The 18,143-nt window shown below is 39.5% G+C and overlaps 1 protein-coding gene across 1 annotated transcript in view; it reads right to left on the bottom strand.

Moving 5' to 3' along the window:
* LOC136863521 (dynein intermediate chain 2, ciliary-like) overlaps nucleotides 1–10,051 on the bottom strand; it is a 234,239-nt gene extending 224,188 nt beyond the window's left edge. The window contains exons 1-2 of the mRNA XM_068225982.1: nucleotides 9,962–10,051; nucleotides 9,082–9,255 (exon numbers count right to left, since the gene is read on the bottom strand). Coding sequence (XP_068082083.1) covers nucleotides 9,082–9,255; nucleotides 9,962–10,051 — 264 coding nt within the window. The remainder of the gene's footprint in view (nucleotides 1–9,081; nucleotides 9,256–9,961) is intronic.
* Between the last annotated feature and the right edge of the window lie 8,092 nt (nucleotides 10,052–18,143).

Genomic DNA, 18,143 nt, shown 5'->3' on the forward strand with positions numbered 1-18,143 from the left:
CTTCCTTAAACTGCACCCGTGCTGCATTTACCAGGTCCCACACATCAACAACTATGTTGGTACTTATACCTGGTTGTCTTACGTTGTTAGTACCAACGTGAAACACTACCACATTCTCCTTTCCCTCCTCCTTCTCTTCTACTTTACTCAACATCTGCCTTAACCTAATTCCTGGATAACACTCTACCCTGGTACCCTTTCCTCCACACACTTTCCCGACGTGTCTAACGATGGTATCCCCCATGACCAGAGCCTCAACCCTACCCACCTCCTTTGATCTGCTCCCCACCTTGTCAGTCCTATCATTCCTGACAGCTGCAGAAGCTACTTCCTCCTCCCTTTTCTCCATCCCATGACCCTGTTACACTTGTCTTTTCCTATCCACTATTCCACATTTCCCTTTCCTACCTCTTCCCTTTCTTCTACTTCCACACTTCTCGGCAACAGTTCCCTGTTCCTCATCTTCCCTCGGTTGTCCTGCCCGCAGCGACTCGTACTGATTTCTCACTGACTCCTGTCCTGAATTCTGATCCTGAATGGAGCCCTTAGCCTGCAATCTTCTTCCCCTTAAAACATTAGACCACCTGTCTTCTACAATTCCCCCCTTTCCTTCCCATCCCTCTATTACACCTACTGTATTGAACCCATGACCTTTGTGCCCTAAGAACATTATGCATAATGTAACAATTAAACTAAATGTTGGATTCTTGATAGCATGGATTTGACACGTGACGAGGGGGTGATTACCTTCGGTCCCACGCTCTGGGGTACGTGACGTCAACCACACGTGTCGACGGCGGAAGAATCTCAAGTCACTTTTATGAACTATTTCAAAGCGCGTGTACATGGCGTGACCACGCCAAGTCAAAAAATATAGTGCCTATCAAAGGGGGTCAATCATCACACAAATCGAACCCGTAAAATTTTTAAATGTCCATGAACACTACCGCCAGAAATGTAGCAAGCATGTAGTCACTTTCAAAACTCTTGAAATTACAGTTTAGGTAAGTCAGAAAATTTATAGAAATTTTCTTGGCGGCAAAGGGAGAGATCCGAAGAGAGGGGGTAACTGCTATAAATATGAAGGGACGCCATGACGAAGTCTCCTTCTCCGGCATTTGTGATACAAAGCGGACGAAAAATTGTTGAGCTGCTCTGCGAAATCAAACCAACGAAAGTAGACTGAGTTCAACTGCAGATTTTAGCCATTGTGGCTAGGTCTTGACTCCATGAGGAGATAGTTTTCTTGAGTGAAATAATTGTACCAGATAGGACGGTCAAAGTACTGAATAAATTCTAATGTGATTAAGTAATTCGTGTGCGTAAATAACTATAGTCCATCGTGTGCACTCAACAAACAAGTGAAGGGTATTTTTTTAATGCTTTATTCCAGGAAACCTGAAGAAAATTAATAATGAACTGTGAAGCCATGAATGTAAAAATGGCTAAATAAAATGCCAGGGTCACAGGTGAGCCCTAAGACGAATACTGGCGTGACATGAGGTAGGTGACTTTCCATCTTACTACCTCTTATATCTTGTCTCGTGATTTCTTAAAGTGTATTTGAATGGGGATATACGACGCAGTGGTCACCCCTACTAAGTTTTGTAAATGTGAGAGTACGACTAAAAGAGTCATTGGTTTTATTTTCCACTTGGATAAAAGTTTGAAGTCTTGCGAGTGCCGTATAATGTTGTAAAAAGTTATTGAATAGGGTTCGAAGTGATATCACGTCCAATGTAGATCGTCATCCGTGTGAGTGTACTGCCTATATTTTGTGATGTCAAATTAAGATGTTCATTCGACGTAAAATTCTTCTGTCTGCAATTTGACGTTAATAATATTAATCCATGGTCACTCATTTTCAATTGAGCGGAAGCGCGCTGTCGGGTGAGAACCTAGGGTGATGAATTTGGTCACGGAGAGAAACGTTTTTTTTAATGCCCATTTAAACTGTGTCTGACTGACAATAAAAGATCTAGTAGAATGTTTCAGTCATTTCTCGTGAAAATCAGGTTATTAAATACGATATCATTTATGCGAAGTTATTCATGATCAATGCATTGTGCGATATTAGACGTCGGGATTTCTAGTGAGGATTTTATTCCAGTTCTTTGTCGAGGATAATTGTGGAGCTGGGAAACAGAGGTTAGTTTGTGAATCAGGTTGGACCTGTCATTGAAGCCGGGACACGGAAGCCCGAGGAATGTTTTATATGAGTTGAGATGAGATGTGCGAATCAGGTTAGAGTCCTGTCATTTGAAGCCGGGACATGATATCCGAGGAATATTTATAATGTTGAGAATGGAAAGAAATTCATAGAAATCCATAGCGGTAATAATTGGCGACGCGTATAATTAGTGTGGGCATCTTGAAGCATAATCTGTGCATTTTGTTGGTTGGAATATCGTATTTGTTTAATTATGTCGGCAGAGTTTAAAAGGTGAGCATTTTGAGAAGCCAGTCAACTGGAACAAACAGGTGTTTCATGTAACTGCCAAGCGAACTGGAGGTGAGAGGCCTCGGCTGAGCGGGGATGTAACGGGAAAAGAGTGGAGTTGAGATTGTACTGTAATTCTCGGCCAGGGGAAACGTTAAAATGCTGGATTTAGTTGAAATTCATAGCCGGTAATGATCTAAGTACTGTGAAATACTGTAATTGGGGACGTAATGAACATTTGAAATCACGAACTTTGAGTATAAGGAACAGAGTAACCCAATTTCAGGGTTGTCCAAAATATAGAGCGATGGTCGTGATGATCGGTTTGTCTGTGAGGGGTGTGCAAAATTCATAATGGTAATGACGAGATATGACATCGTAATTATATGGCGAGTTGTTTGGTTTGTACGTAGATTATTATGATATCCAAGTGTTAATAACGGTTAGGACTAGATTAGATTTTTAAGCGTGATATCACGAGACAGGATATATATAGCTGGACATGAATTATGTAAAATTCTTTTCCAGCCAGATAAACATCGCAATATTGAACTCACATCACAGCTGCGTAGAAAGTTGTGAAGAAACCAGAGTCCGCGGAGATAAAATTTGTTGTTCGTTAATATTTCGTTAAATCATTTAAATTTATTTAATTATTAAATTCAGTGAAACCGCATTTGAAATAACTTAAATCAAGCGAATAACTTGGAGATGCATTCTGGAAATTTTAGTTTGTTTTCTGGGGAATATTAACATGTAAAGTAACGATTAAGGGGACATATCCGAAGGAAATGGATTTTTACTGCCACAATGTTTGTGAGCATTGCTATTGTTGTAATTATTGAACTTTGATTGATTGAGCAGTGAATGTGCTGGGGATAGTAAAGTGGAACTTTGGTCATCAACCGATGTAACTTAATTGTGTTTAGCCTTCAGCCTAGAAACTTGGATGGTCAGGGGGTCATCAACCTCAGTGACTTAGATTAGGGCCATATGCCATCGTAGCATCATTTCCTTGCGGTCATCATCCACAATGACTTTAAAGTAACTTAGAAGATTAGATGTCGGTCCATGACATAGACGCAGGTCACATCGATTCAATTAAGGGTCCATGCCGTAGAACCACTGTGTGGCACACACCGATTGGACGGCCTTAATTATACTCAGAGTCCAGAGTTCGTGTTAAGAGGGCTGGACCATAACGAATCACTATGATGGTACATGTGGTCTCACATGGAAGCCGAATTTAAGGATTTCCAGACTTTCCTTTCTTAAATGATTAATAATTGAGACAATGGTTTCTAGTAAGAATGCCCATCAGGCAGTTACGTTAAAGTCTCACACCAGTGTTCTGACGTTTATGTAAAAGTGATTGTGGTGTCCAGTGGACACAATTGACTTCTCTGATACTGTTGACATACCATGATGCTTCAGAATTTCCTGAATAAATAGGAATCTTTTAAACAGACCTTTCATTCCAGTAGATAGATTAGAATTAATGAACCCTACCTTTACCTCAGCAAGTGACGAAGAACCCGAAACGACCCAAGAGACAGATCTCATGAACTTTGCTGATAGGTAAGGAAGGTAGGTATCCCTCAATATGGACCTAAAGGGTTCAGTATCCTGTACATTGTTTAAGGGAGGGCTACTTTCCTCCCTGTCCTCTGAGAGAATCCTAATTATCTCCCTCAAGCTCTCCAACTCCTCCCTCATAATCCTTAATGCCTGGCCACGCCCACAGTTCCTCCACTCGCACTCCTTAGCCATTCTTTACTAAATAATGAAAAGAAAAGGAAAAATAAGATTACTTATTCTGTGCAAAATAAAAATGAAAGGAAAGAAATATTGTCTAGGTTAGTTCACAAAGATCACAATACAATAAGTTAATTAATATAAGCTATTGCTACACTAAAATACTACTTAATTGTACGATTTTTTATTCCTACAACACGCTAACAGGATGAAAATTGCTGTTAATTACTGGAAACAGAGAATAATATACAAGAATTACACAATTCTTAACTGCAGTTAAGTCTATCCTACTTACAACAACAGAATTCTAGTAAGAGAGTTACTACAGATACCACAGAAACGGTACTATACTACACAAATATTACACAGTAAACACACTACTTTCTAATAAGATGCTATAATACACTGCAATAATTTTAAACTACATTCAGACTAAGTACAGTACTAAAATACACTACAATAATTTTAAACTAAGTTGAGACTTATTCTAATTACAACAGGTTATTACCAAGCACAAACATAAAAGAAAATTACCATTAAGGGGGCACATGCAGCTCAAACCTATCTAAAATAGGTAACATTCAATTTCCATTTTTACAGCTTCCACACGGCCTTCTTAGCTAAACTTTTGCATACATGACTGAAAGATCCTTGTAAACCTACATATTTATCAATGTTTAGAAAATTAAAATTTTTAAAGATGTTTTTGGGCATTTCGAATTTTGCAGTTTTTTCACACAAGAGTAGCGTTTCCCTCGTATCATCCACAATTTTGGGCTGATTCTAATATTTTTTGATTGTATACACTCCCAAATATTTGAAAAATAAACTGAATTAAGTTTTCTAAAACATTTTATTTTTAAGTAATATTTTTAAAACAATCCTTCCTATCATTCGTTTTTGGTAAATTTATTTCAAAAAACATTTTTAAAAAAAGATCTGGCCATGATATTACTACAAAATTAATTCGCTTTTTAGAACACTAGAAAGTGATGTAAAGTACAAAGTTTCATGCTCATATCTTGAAAACTGTTCATGTTACAAAGGAAACCGTTTTGAAAAACTCAAGTTGCAGTAAATGAGCATTAAAGTTACAACTGAAATGAATGAACTATAGAACATCCCTGGTGCATACATGATTCCCTTTTGTGAGTTTCTCTGGGATGCTTTTTCCATCCTTAGTTTTCTCCTTACTTTCCTTGCCTCCTTTGTCGATTGTTGAGCTCTTTTAAGGCTGTAAGTGACTCGTTGAGCATTCATATGGCTGAAAGCCTGGAGGTAGTACTCTCCAGGAACAAGTTGTAGCTCTTCAAGAACTTTCAATCTACTCCGCATATCATCATTGAAAGTCATAACAGCAGCATTTACTGGTATACCTACTACTTTATGCCCTGCAAAGCCATTTTGGGCAAATTCTCCAAATTTTGGAGTTTACGGATTCATTATTGTTCTGGATGTGGCCTCCTACACACATCTTCAGGAGATCTGTTTTAACTAAATCTTTAAACACAGGTTTGACAACCTCCATTATAGAAAGGGATATGTTATTTTTGTCTTTTTAAGCCTGAACTTGCCCTTCCACTACGGCATTTCGGTAAGAGCACCAAGAATTAGGTCCCTTTTGGGCAGAAATTATGGTATGGTTTGCCATCTGAGGATGTTTTGTGGTACCACACAGGCCAAATCGGCTTCCTCATCTCATCTACAGAATTGCAGTTTTCCCTGATAGTATTCCCATAATAAACAGGAAGATTTCCTCTTTCCCATGTTTCACTTTAAAACACAACTTGCTAGACAATAGATTTACATAATAAAAACAGAAGTCACATATGCATATCTGCAAACAGCTGATCTTTTGTAGGCATGGTAACAAACAAGAATAAAAGGAAGTAGATGTCGCTACCAGTGCCATGGAAGTGTGAGAAAGTGAGCAAGTCATATGACAATCAGTTCCCGTGGCAAATGTGAATTTGCTTATAGTAATAACTTGGAAACAAGGCATGAACGCGTTCCGATCTATGTGACAGCAGAATGGAGATGCCTGCAAGGATATAAATCAGGTTCTAGGCCATAACTCAAAAACTATTACAGATATTAATGTAATTCTTTCATGGAATTACACAGAAGAGTATAATCTAAAATCACATAACAAAATAGAAAAATCAATTTCTTGACCACTTAAGCTGTATGTGCCCCCTTAAATTTCGAAATTCGCAAAACTGCTCAAAATTATAGAATAGGCACTCTAATTTCTAATACGTAAGTTACCATACTACACTACATAATGTTTAAACTACGTTCAGACTCATCCTAGGTTGTTACTGAGCACAAATAGAAATGAAAATTCCAATTAGGCTTAAATTAGATATTCACAAGAACTACCGGAAAGTACTCAAAGATTACCAACAAAGTTAAACACGTAGACAGATTAATATTAGTACTACTTTATCTTACTATGCTGTAATAGAAATTAAACCTGCCGTTTGCACAAAAATACACACGAATATAACAGGCAGGATACTATCTAATATACCGTATCTACACCACAATTATCAACTGAAATGTGGTTATATGATTATTACAGATGGTGGATTACTATTATTTTCCCTTAAATGTTGAAAAATATGAGGTTGTTTACAATAATTTCTCAAAAGTAATTCTGTTTAAACTACGCCAGGGACTTGAATTGCAATTATTGGAATGTAGGAACTTGATTATTAGCTAATCGCTCATAAATACTGAAATGTTGAGGGTGTGAAATATAAATTACGGATACTTTAACTTCCTACTCATAACTACAAATGATCGGAATACAAGAATCAGCTGATTTGTATTTATATTTTCTTGATACACTACACCCTTTGTTCAGGACTGTATCCAACAATGCCAATGTTTGAATACGAAGAGCGACAATAATCAATAACAATTACGACTGTTAACTATTTCGCCAGTGAAATACTGTCTATTCTGTTGAAATCCTTTCTCTAAACAAAATTGACAACAGTATCGCGTTATTTAAGGAAGTTATTACCTTCGTGATAAATGTAGACCGTTGAACTGCTATTTGAAATACCCTATCAAATGCCTGCACTAATAGACTATAACCACTGCCGAAGTTACTACTCTTTTTTAATATCCCGTCTTTGTAAGTATTTTATCAACAAACCTATTGATATTTTAATAATACTATTAAAAAGAAAGAGATATTTATTCTTTCACGCAGTCCTAAATTACAGGTTGTTATCTAGTGTGGCCTCGTACCCTATCGTAGCCTCGTTCACCAAGATGATTATGTAATAGGAACCCACTACTGAAATGTTGTCTGAAATGAACTTTTTAAAACTATTTAGGATGTGCCATTATGCGAGAGACTGCCATATAAAGTTCAGGTATAATAATTGAAGAGGAGTATTAGGGAAATGAGTGGCGATATAGTTTCTCGTAGCCTCGTTCACCAAGATAGAGCTGCTATTACATACCACCCTTCCAAGCCCAGTGAAATGTAAATACCACCTGATCCTAGAAGTGTCAGTGTGTGACTGTATAAAGAATGGTATTATTAGCATCACTCTGCTTCTTTCATACTGCAAAGCGCAAGATGATACAGATACAGCGTGACGAGAAAAAAAACTTGTTCTAACACTTATCAGATGACGTAGTGCTAGTAACTAGTAATGGCATATCTTACTGGAAACGAATTTGAGCTTTGAGTATTGTAGCAGTACAATTTCATAATAATGGAGTTCCATTACACTGGTAGTGACCATCCACATCCATGTACCTACTATTCGTTTTCAATGTATAGGACAGAGAAGATCTATTTACTGATCCATTGTCATCTGACCTAGTGACACTAGACTTATATGTACAAGAGACAGAATATTTAAATACTCTTATTCATAACAAGGGTCAAGTAATGTGTTACATTTTTCATAATGTGTCACACCAAAATACCTGTTTTGTTCAGTTGCATTCTCAGATGTGTTTAAACGAAGGAATCAATGTGCTGGAACACTTAACTCCATGAGTAAAAATATGGTAAAACTGGGTTGGGATCCTACTGCTATTTAGCCTTAGTGTAACTTTACTAAGCTAATGGTTAGTTCTTGATAATAAGTGTGTTAGGGAAGTATTAATCTGAAAAGGAGTGAGGTATGAAATTATGACCAAAATGATCTTGCCCACCATGCAAATCTGCCTCTTCATGACACAGCTCTTCTCTAACATTATTCATGTCCATTCAATATAAGCTGTATAGAAGAATGGTGGATCAGCTGTAAACTAAACCCTATCCAGTAATCTCCAAGTGGCTGTACTATATCACTTCTGTGCTTGTGTAACTTGTAACAGTATGTCAATGTGTTCAGGGACATTATTATTGTATTATATTTTGCACCTGTCTGCTAGTATTTACTTATAATATGCACAGGGACCAGTGTTTTTAGGCTGTTGCTAAACTGTAGCTAACATACAACTTCAATATAAGGGGTGACTGTCTCATCTGGCATTCTTCAGCAATATTGTGGTATGTGCTAATGTTTTGTAATTTTATAACAAGATATGTCAATTATGCTAACTGATGTGGTACGAAGGAAATGCAGGACACCATGAGTACAAGGGATAGTGGATGAAGTATATTTGTTTCATTAATTTTTTGATGACTCAGAAATATTCTTTCAATACTCACAAATAATACACAGAACATAATGTTGATGTCAAGGTAGATACGAGGTAATCTAGATTCGGGAAGAAAAAAAAGAAAGGAGAAGCATCTCTATTGGTGACCGAATAAAAATTAAAGAGTCAGTGCAGACTATTTAAAAGTGAAAACTAAATAAGAAAACACAGTACCTTTATCATTATTAAGAAACAAGCTTATTGCTCACCTCATCAGTTAGTTCTAGTTGATCCTCTGGCTTTAAAAGTGTCTTTACTTTTGTCCAATTGTCGTCATCACCTACAATAGCTTCTGATAATTCACTTCGAGCAGAGTGAAGTTTTACAGCACTAGCACTGCCACTGGATTTTCCAGTTTGCTTTAACAGTAATTTGGAGGGAGCCTGTAAAACAATAGTAGATAAGAGATGGGCTATAATTATACTGCTCCTGCAGTTAACAAGGTAATGATGAATGTGTTACAGTGTGATTAACCATTCAAAGAGCAATTTATGTATTTGGAGGGCATACGTCACACTGCCTTGAAATCCAATACCGTACGTATTACAATTGTATTACAATTGTGCATCAATATTTCACGCAAATTCTCAAATGACTATTATGATAACATTTGACACACGGAATACTACTAAACTTCATATCGTATGAAAGGTAGATGCTTTACGTTAGATGAGAAGATAAAAGAGTACAAATTAAATCAGCCGAATTCAGTCATCGAATCGAATCATCGAATCATTTATTTGATGTTAAACATCAAGTGCAATAGCCTTCGTTACCAGTATACACTGTTATATATCAATACTTTTCTAAATATATTATAAAATAAAGTCCCTGGTAGGCGTCTGTATGGGCCAATATCGAGAAACACCGTATGGATTTTGATGCACTTTCCACCATTGCATAGCTCATTTATTCAGTAAATTGCAGGTGTAAAGCAGTAATTTATGACAAAAAAAGAAGCTAAGTTGTGGCGATTATAATGAAGGTAGTTAAGGAAAAAGCGGCCATTCGAGCGCTTTGTTGGCTACACTGCCTAAACCGTTTACGATAGACTCCATGCATCGGAAGAAAAATTGTTCAGCGTAATACAAAAATGGCCGTGAGAGTAGGGTAACTGTGCCTGAGATCCTCAGGCCCCCAGTAGTCAGCTATGTTGTGGTATATTTCCTTGTAATACATTTTCTTGAAACATAACTATACAATAAACAGAGTCCCAGTACTCAGCCATTCTTGATTCAAATATTTGAACGTGTTGTCCCCTACGGGGATAACATGAAACTCCTAAGGAGACTCCTGGTTTGCTTCGTAGCGGCATCATGGCAGTTGAAGATCATGTGCTGTTCTTTTTTTTACTAACTGCATCCGATTGATTGAGAGATCAGTATTATGCTTACTTTTAATACAAGTCAATCGGTTTTCTCGAGCATCTGTTGTGTTTCTGAACTTTCTAACCTATATTTTTGGGGGGTTGATTATAGGGACATCGGCAGTATCAACATCCAGTACTCGGCCTGGGAGGCTGAGTACTGTACTTTGGCCTCATGCAATATATTATAGCATGATGTTTTTCTGTCTGTAATCAGAATAAACCTGTTTCTATAGCGCGTGAGATATGTGCGGGTCACTCAATAATACCAGTAGTTAGCTGCATATCAAACTAACGGTTGACTATTGGTATGATGTAAGCCAGCAGCCAGCCATGATGTTCCCCTTCAGCTAATTTCATCACGAGCTCTTACTATATGAAACAACTGTACAATTTCTTACAGGATTTGTAGGCAGTGCTATCCAAAAACTACCAGGGACCAAGAGGCCTATTCACCAGTACCATGAGGATGCTCTCGTACAAGAATTCCAGGCCATCCGCGAGAATGAAATGCCAATTTGAGAAGTGAGCAGGAGGTTCGGTGTGCCAAGAGGGACCCTACAAGACCGTCTTCATAACAAAGTTGAGGAGGGACCACGGAAAATGGGGCCTTGCACAATTCTGACTGAAACAAAATAACTGAAAATAGTTATGTGGCTAATCACGTTAGCAAAGTGCAGATTTGCTAGAAAAGAGGATCACCTTTTAAATGCTGTGAAGGATATTGTTACAGCTGAAGACACTATTCAAAGACAACCGGCGAGGGAACAAGTGGTATTCTGCGTTTTTAAGGCGGCATCCTGTTTTAAATGTGCGCACCGCAGAAGGAATTTCAAGAGGGAAGGCTGTGGTGTCATAATAATGAATTCGAGAGTGGTTTCGCGACTTGCGTGAGTATTTGGAGGAAAATGGTGCAAAGGACATGTTAGAGGATCCAGAGCGAATGTTAAATGGGGACGAAACTAGCTTCAGTATGTGCCCAAAGACAGGGAAGGTAATTACTCCCAAAGGGTGGAAAAACATATACGATATACAGCGTGGAGATGAGAAGGAAATCATCACAATGCTTTTAGTGTTCACTGCAAGTGGGGAGACTGTAACACCTATGGTTGTGTTTCCTTACATCAGACCACCCAAGGACGTTGTCAGCAGTATGACTGAGAGTTGGCTTTTGGGGAGGTCTGACAGTGGGCGGACGAAGAGTGACGTTTTCTTTTAGTACATTACTGTATAAATGGTGATGATAGGTGGTTAGCTGACAGTCTAATTCCGAAACCCATTTTACTACTTGTTTGTGGCCACCGAACACATCTCACGATGGAATTAATTAGGGAATGTTCGGAGAGAAATCCAACGGCCGTAGCCATGTTGAAAAACCGTATCTCGTGAGATCTCCGAAGTTAAGCAACATTGGGCGTGGTAAAGATTTGGATGGGATGCCACGCGCTGTTGGTGGGTAGTTAAGGGAATGGAGGAGCGGAAAGAAACTGGCCACCCTACCGTACGTAAACTCCGGCTCAGGCACACCTCTACGGAGGTTCGGACCTGCCTTCGGGCAGAATACACTCGTACCTTACCTTGTTCAGAGAGAAACATCATTCTGTGCTGTTTACCACAGAACACAACGCACATCATGCATATCACGAATGAAACCAAGGGGCCCTAGAATGAGCATCTTAGGGTTGTAGTTAACTAAAACATTTGATTTGCACTCAAAAAGTATTGATTTCTCAATCTACCTTAAATACCTCTTAAATCAGGGTATACAAAGACTATTCGAGATTGTCAGAATGATCCTAAGAATATGAATAGTATTCTGACGAATTCTAACTTCTGTCCACTTCTAGCCAAGGTCCTTGGACACAAAAATCTCCCCACCTCAATTCAAACTGGATCCAGAAAATTTGGGCTATACCCATTTCATCCTAGTGCTGTGGATTATTATAAATGTGTTCAAAATCAATTAGAAAGCTTAAATGTCACAAATACAGCACCACAAACCGGGCTGAAATATGAAGATTTTGACACAGCTAAGGAAGTTATTCACGAGTTGAGGAATTAATTAACTTTAAAAGGGCAAGATGTTGATGTCATTCTTGAAACTGTAAATACAGCAATGAGAAAGTTTACATCTGAGAGGCCTGCCACAGTGTTTGACAGTCAAATTTGAAGTGATGCAGATTTACTTGATTTTGATATTGAACCAGGACTTTATGAAGTTCAGAACACACCTTTTGTTAGTCATTGCCCTGCCCTAACTCTATCCCTGCTTACCCCTGGTCCATCTTCAAATTCAGTGACTTTATCAGGTGATAACTTGACTATCACACCTCAAAATTCAGGCACCTCACGTCCCACGCTTTCTGCGAAAGTTAGCGACCTTTCAATTATAATTACGGCCGAAAATTCTGAGTGTGGAACCCCTGATTCCTCTCCTTTCTTGCAGTTATCATCTTTATCGTCTTCAGGAGCCATGCCTGCACCACTATCCACTGTATTATTTGTATTTTCCGTCTCCTATCCCGATGTCCACAAAAGCGAAGCAGAAGAAGGCATTAGAATGTAGGGGGAATATACCGAAGATACCACCCAAGGCAATTCCAACAATTGCATGGAGAGAATGGTATTGTACGAAAGAACAGCAAAATAAACAAAAAGAAGAAAATTTGTATAAGAAAAGAGAGGAAAGGAAGAAAGTGACAGAAGAAAGAAGATTAAAGGAAACAAAAGCAATAAAAATAGAGTTCATCGAAGGAAACTCCCTGAAATACACAGAAGAATTCCTAGTGATATTCGAGCTATTAATTATACAGAATGTCAGGAAGAATTGGGAAGTGACATTGAAGATGGCGATCTGAAAATTTTTGGTTGTGAAAACTTCACAAAATGGTCCCATTTAAAATACACGAAGTTCAAAATTTTGTCCTTTGACTTCATATCTGGGTCACCATTTTAGTGTAAATATTGTTAAAACGTCCGGCTCCATGGCTATATGGTTAGCGTTCTGGCCTTTGGTCAGAGGGGTCTCGGGTTCGATTCCCGGTAGGGTCGGGAATTTTAACCATCATTGGTTAATTTCGCCGGCTCGAGGGCTGGGTGTATGTATCGTCTTCATCATCATTTCATCCTCATCACGACGCGCAGGTCACCTACGGGTGTCAAATCAAAAGACCTGCACCTGGCGAGCCGAACATGTCCTCGGACACTCCCGGCACTAAAAGCCATACGCCATTTCATTTTCATTGTTAAAACATGGGCTCAAGTACAATAACATTAAAGTTAAGTTTCTCTGACCGTTCCTCCCTGGAATTCTTTTTATGCTGAGTTTTAAGTGTTTTAAGTGTGAAAATATTGTACAGTATTGCAGTAATGTAAATAATGTGTTGATAATTTAGTGCATTGTTGTGTTAGGTATTCAAGTCGCACGCTATTCTGTTTGCTCAGTTCATCAGGAAATGTATGTAAAGCTGAATACCTCATAATTGTGGAATTTTGACTACTGTTCTATTTGTATTATTGTTATAATTAATTTTTGTATTACCATCTCCGAGATTAAAACAATCAAAACACGTACATTTTCACATAATGTAACATAATTATATCTCGAGAACGAACAGCTGGCTTACTAAAGGGACTATAATGGTTGACTACTGAAATTTAATGACTGAGTACTGGTAAAGGTGTCAAGATATATTTAAAGCAACCGTCAACAATATCCCTTTTGAAATCATTCTGAGAAAAGAGTACAACAGAAAAAAAGTCCTTATTGTACTATTCAGTTATAAATTTACCTTATTGGGCTTAGGCAATCATATTTTATGCTAAGAATAACTCACAAGTTATATTATCTGGAAGACTACGGGTGCATTTACCGTATATACCTGTGGCAGCTCGTGAGAGTTTGGTTTGGTAGGGGTGCATTAGAATGTTCAGCATACATCACAGTAAATGTAACTTAAAAGCTCTTCAGTCAGTCGAACACCCAAGTTAAATATAAATATTATACTACAACATACCTGTGAGAAATCCCACTATTAAACAAGGAATAACAGGTTTCATTCTTAAAAGAACATCATCAGATTCTATCAAGTCACACTCAACTATTTAGAAATAATACTTATGTTTATCTCTGTTTAATACTTAGGAACTTAAATTCTGGAACTAATCTTAATGATGTCCTGTTTGTCTCCACTCCAGCATTTACTTCCTTCTTAACAAAATATAGCACAGTGAAAATTATATTATTAATTACTGGTAATAAGTATTTACCTGCATTGAAGCTGAATCCACAACCAAACATTCATCCACTTCTTTGTATTCTTCTCCCGTTGTTGTTGTTGTTGTTGTTGTTGTTTTTGGTCATATATTTGAGTTTAATTATGAATCAAATTTCGGAACATTATGCACCATAAATTTTAACTCATACATACCAATGAAACTATGCAATTACGAGTTGTGTTCTTAATATATTTCACTGCATCATTGATCATTTTATTTGAACATGAAGACTAGTCTCCTTTTTTGCGACTGGAAAAGTTATTGGTCACTTTATCATTGAAATTTACAATGTTTTCAATCATTTGACCTGCTTCCTCTACGCTTTGCGCTACCAAAGCAGCAAGAAGGTTTTGTGTTCTTGTACTTCTCAGATAAATCTTCATTCTTTTCAGTGTAGAAAAGTGCTTCACATGCTAAGCAGTAGTCATAAAAGTAAATCGCAGTTCTTTTCAGGCAAAAAGTTGTATGTACTTTATTGAACAATTTAACGATTTTGCTGTCTACAGATGATTGCTGAAGGAAGATCTCTCTTTTATTCGATAAGGAATGGTATCACACACCTCTTTCATTTAGACAAGATTTTGCGACTCTTATTCTCTTTTCTTCGTGGGAGTTGCGGAAAAGATGTCTCGTCTTTTAAACGTGGCACGCATGTTCTACTTCATACCGTTTATCACATTTGGAAAACAAACATACGGCGATGTCAACAAGAAATCGTCCCTCCCAGGTTGTCTTCGTACGTATTCATAGAGTGACTTACATGCCAAACGCTACTAGTTCAGTTCGTTCGTTCCAAGAACACCGACAGTTCGTATCCTTACCTTCATGTCGTTGCACGCTATTGAGAAATCTTCGGCTTACTCCATACAGGTTCGAATTTTGAAGCCATATTATGCCGTCAGGCGCTAACGTCGAGTTCGCCGACAGAAGCGAGAGGAGTGGGCTGATTGTGATAGCGGACGGACGTACGTGCCTCCGTTTAGTTCCTCTCAATCTCCAGGGCTGTACTTGTCAGTACAACGAGGTTTGTACTTCTAAGAGAGCATTCTCTGAAATAGTGTAATTTTAAGTACACAAAAATGGCTTTGTCAATATACCACTTATCAGAACTAGGCCTACATCTCTTCCAGGATATCTTTTTCAGGAGGAGCCATAGCGACTGCGGAAGATCAAACTACCACTACTACTTCAGGGAAGGATGTGAGCCCCCGGAAGTGTTCAAGGTCCAGGGGCGCTACACTGACTCACGGCTCCCTACACTCCTGGTCTACTATACTCAGCAGGGAGACAGGGAGCGACATCGTCATCGAGAATCTACGTAATCCGCACGACGACATAAGAAGGACGTCTCAATCTGCAAACATCGAGTGCTTCTTGCCAGTGGGTCTAATCATGAAGTCCGGGGTAGGACGCATTGACGAGATACAAGAATACCAGGAGCTGGCGAGAAGTATACTGTAGGCCGCAGCCAGGCACGTCATCCATCGGCATACAGACAACCAGGAAGGTCATGAAGCTAACCAACAAGTCGTTTGGTACCGACTTGAGCTCCTTAGCCGGAGTGTAGGCCTACGGTGCGAGCACCGAGGTAAACGGGGACGCACCCTGGCGTCACGATGGCGTGACCCAGGTCCTGGGACATATTTTGCAAAGTGGACGCAGACCGTGGCTGCACGGGTCACTCAGGACGGGTGTACCATACGTGTGCAAACCAGGACAGCTTCCCAGATAAGGATGGCACCACAGAGGTGGAGACAGACGTCCCCTGGCGTTCCGACGCTACTAACAAGGTCTCCCGGCCTGATACCACTTCCTTCACCATGCAGACTTCTGAATGTGTCCTACAGGACAGGGAACACACCAGAACGCCAATACCCGCTTCCAACACCAGCCAGGAGGAGGAAGATGCGTGAAACCCAGTGCCCTTACGGTCACCAGACCAGGAGGAGGTCTCCTCCCCTGCCGTGAAGAGACCAACGCCAGGAAGGAGACGCCGCCCAGGAAACGGGAAGAAGAAGAAGACGCCAGCCCAATAGGAGAGGGCTGTCCGGCCGATCTCTGCGACTGCACCCATGAAAGCAGTCAACCTAGGGACCTAACAGGAGAGGCCACCAGGAAATAGCTGAAATCAGGTGAAAACTGAACGCCTACCTCAGTAGCTCTTGCAGTTCCGGTGTACCGAGGTGGGTGCACTGTCAGTGTAGCTGTGGGCTCCAGGTACGCTGCAACCGCTATTCTGGTGACTACCACCACACAGCTTGCACGGAACCTAGGTAGGTGCCGGTTTGTGCCTTCCGGCCTCTCATCGTAAGTGGCCGGTATACAGATCTATGGCTCCGGCAGAGAGGAATAAGGCCCATCACAATGTTCCTGCCTCCTCCAGTAGATCCCCGCCACAATGGGCGTGGCTGCATTCTCCGGGATCGGAGACTAGGTACAAGAGACCCCAAGGGGACCAGGCTGTGCAGCAGGTCTTATGGATTTCTTGCGGCATGGCTTGGTAACCGGCATGGCCAACGCTAGGTACAACAGTGCCTAGAAGGACTGATTCCCCGAATAACTGGGCCGGCTTAGAATAGATTATTGACTTGTGCATAATACTTGTTCCTAACTAACGATATTGACTTGACTTTTCCATCCGAAATCCTTGCATGTGCTATCTACAGTTTGTCAGGTTTTACATGTAGGTATCTTTCTAATTCTGTCTATGTGGTTTTCCTCTGAACCTTACTACCCGCTTACACCACTATGATACCTCGCCACCTCATCTGGCCTGCTAGCATGTTGAGCATGGGACAGGCAGATACATCCTAAAGTATCACTTCTTTCCAATCTGCTGGGGTGAGTTGCTCAGACGGTTGAGGCCTTCTGACCTCGACTTGGCAGGTTCCATGCCGGCTGAGTACGGAGGAATTTGAAGGCGCTGAAATACGGCATCCTCGTGTCGTTACATTTACTGGCACGTAAAACAAAACCTGCGGGACAAAAATCTGGCACTTCGGCGTCTCCGAAAATCATCAAAGATATTAGTGCGATGTAGGGTGTAAACATTATTATTATTATTATTATTATTATTATTATTATTATTATTATTATTATTATTATTATTATTATTGTCGTCATTTCCTACAGGTTGCAACAAGTTTCAATAGTGCCCAGTCAGCAGTCTATTACCTTACGCCGGCAGAGACACTTCGCGCAAGGAAACACCAGACAGTCGAACAACCGCAAAGAAGTAGTTTTCGTTCAAGAAACCCTGAAGATAGCTGACGGAACCTCTTTTCTCCTGGCCGACTATGGAGAATAATGGTTTTCAGTGGGGGAAGGGGCAAAGAGAGTTTAAAATACTGGTAAAACAAAGCTGCTTATTTGCGAGTATGAAGTGTTCAACACAATGTACCCGGAATATAAAAATAGAAATTTAAGACAGTAAGTATATTTCAGTCACTACTGATCTGCGTTTACGGTAGTCGCCCAGGTGCCAGATTCCTTATCTGTTGTTTTCCTAGCCTTTTCTTAAATGATTGCAAAGAAATTGGAAATTTATTGAACATTTCCCTTGGTGAGTTATTCAATCCCTAACTCCCCTTCCTACAAATTTGCCCAAATTTTTCCTCTTGAATTCCA

This window comes from Anabrus simplex, chromosome 2, assembly GCF_040414725.1.
Source record: "Anabrus simplex isolate iqAnaSimp1 chromosome 2, ASM4041472v1, whole genome shotgun sequence".
Taxonomy (NCBI): domain Eukaryota; kingdom Metazoa; phylum Arthropoda; class Insecta; order Orthoptera; family Tettigoniidae; genus Anabrus; species Anabrus simplex.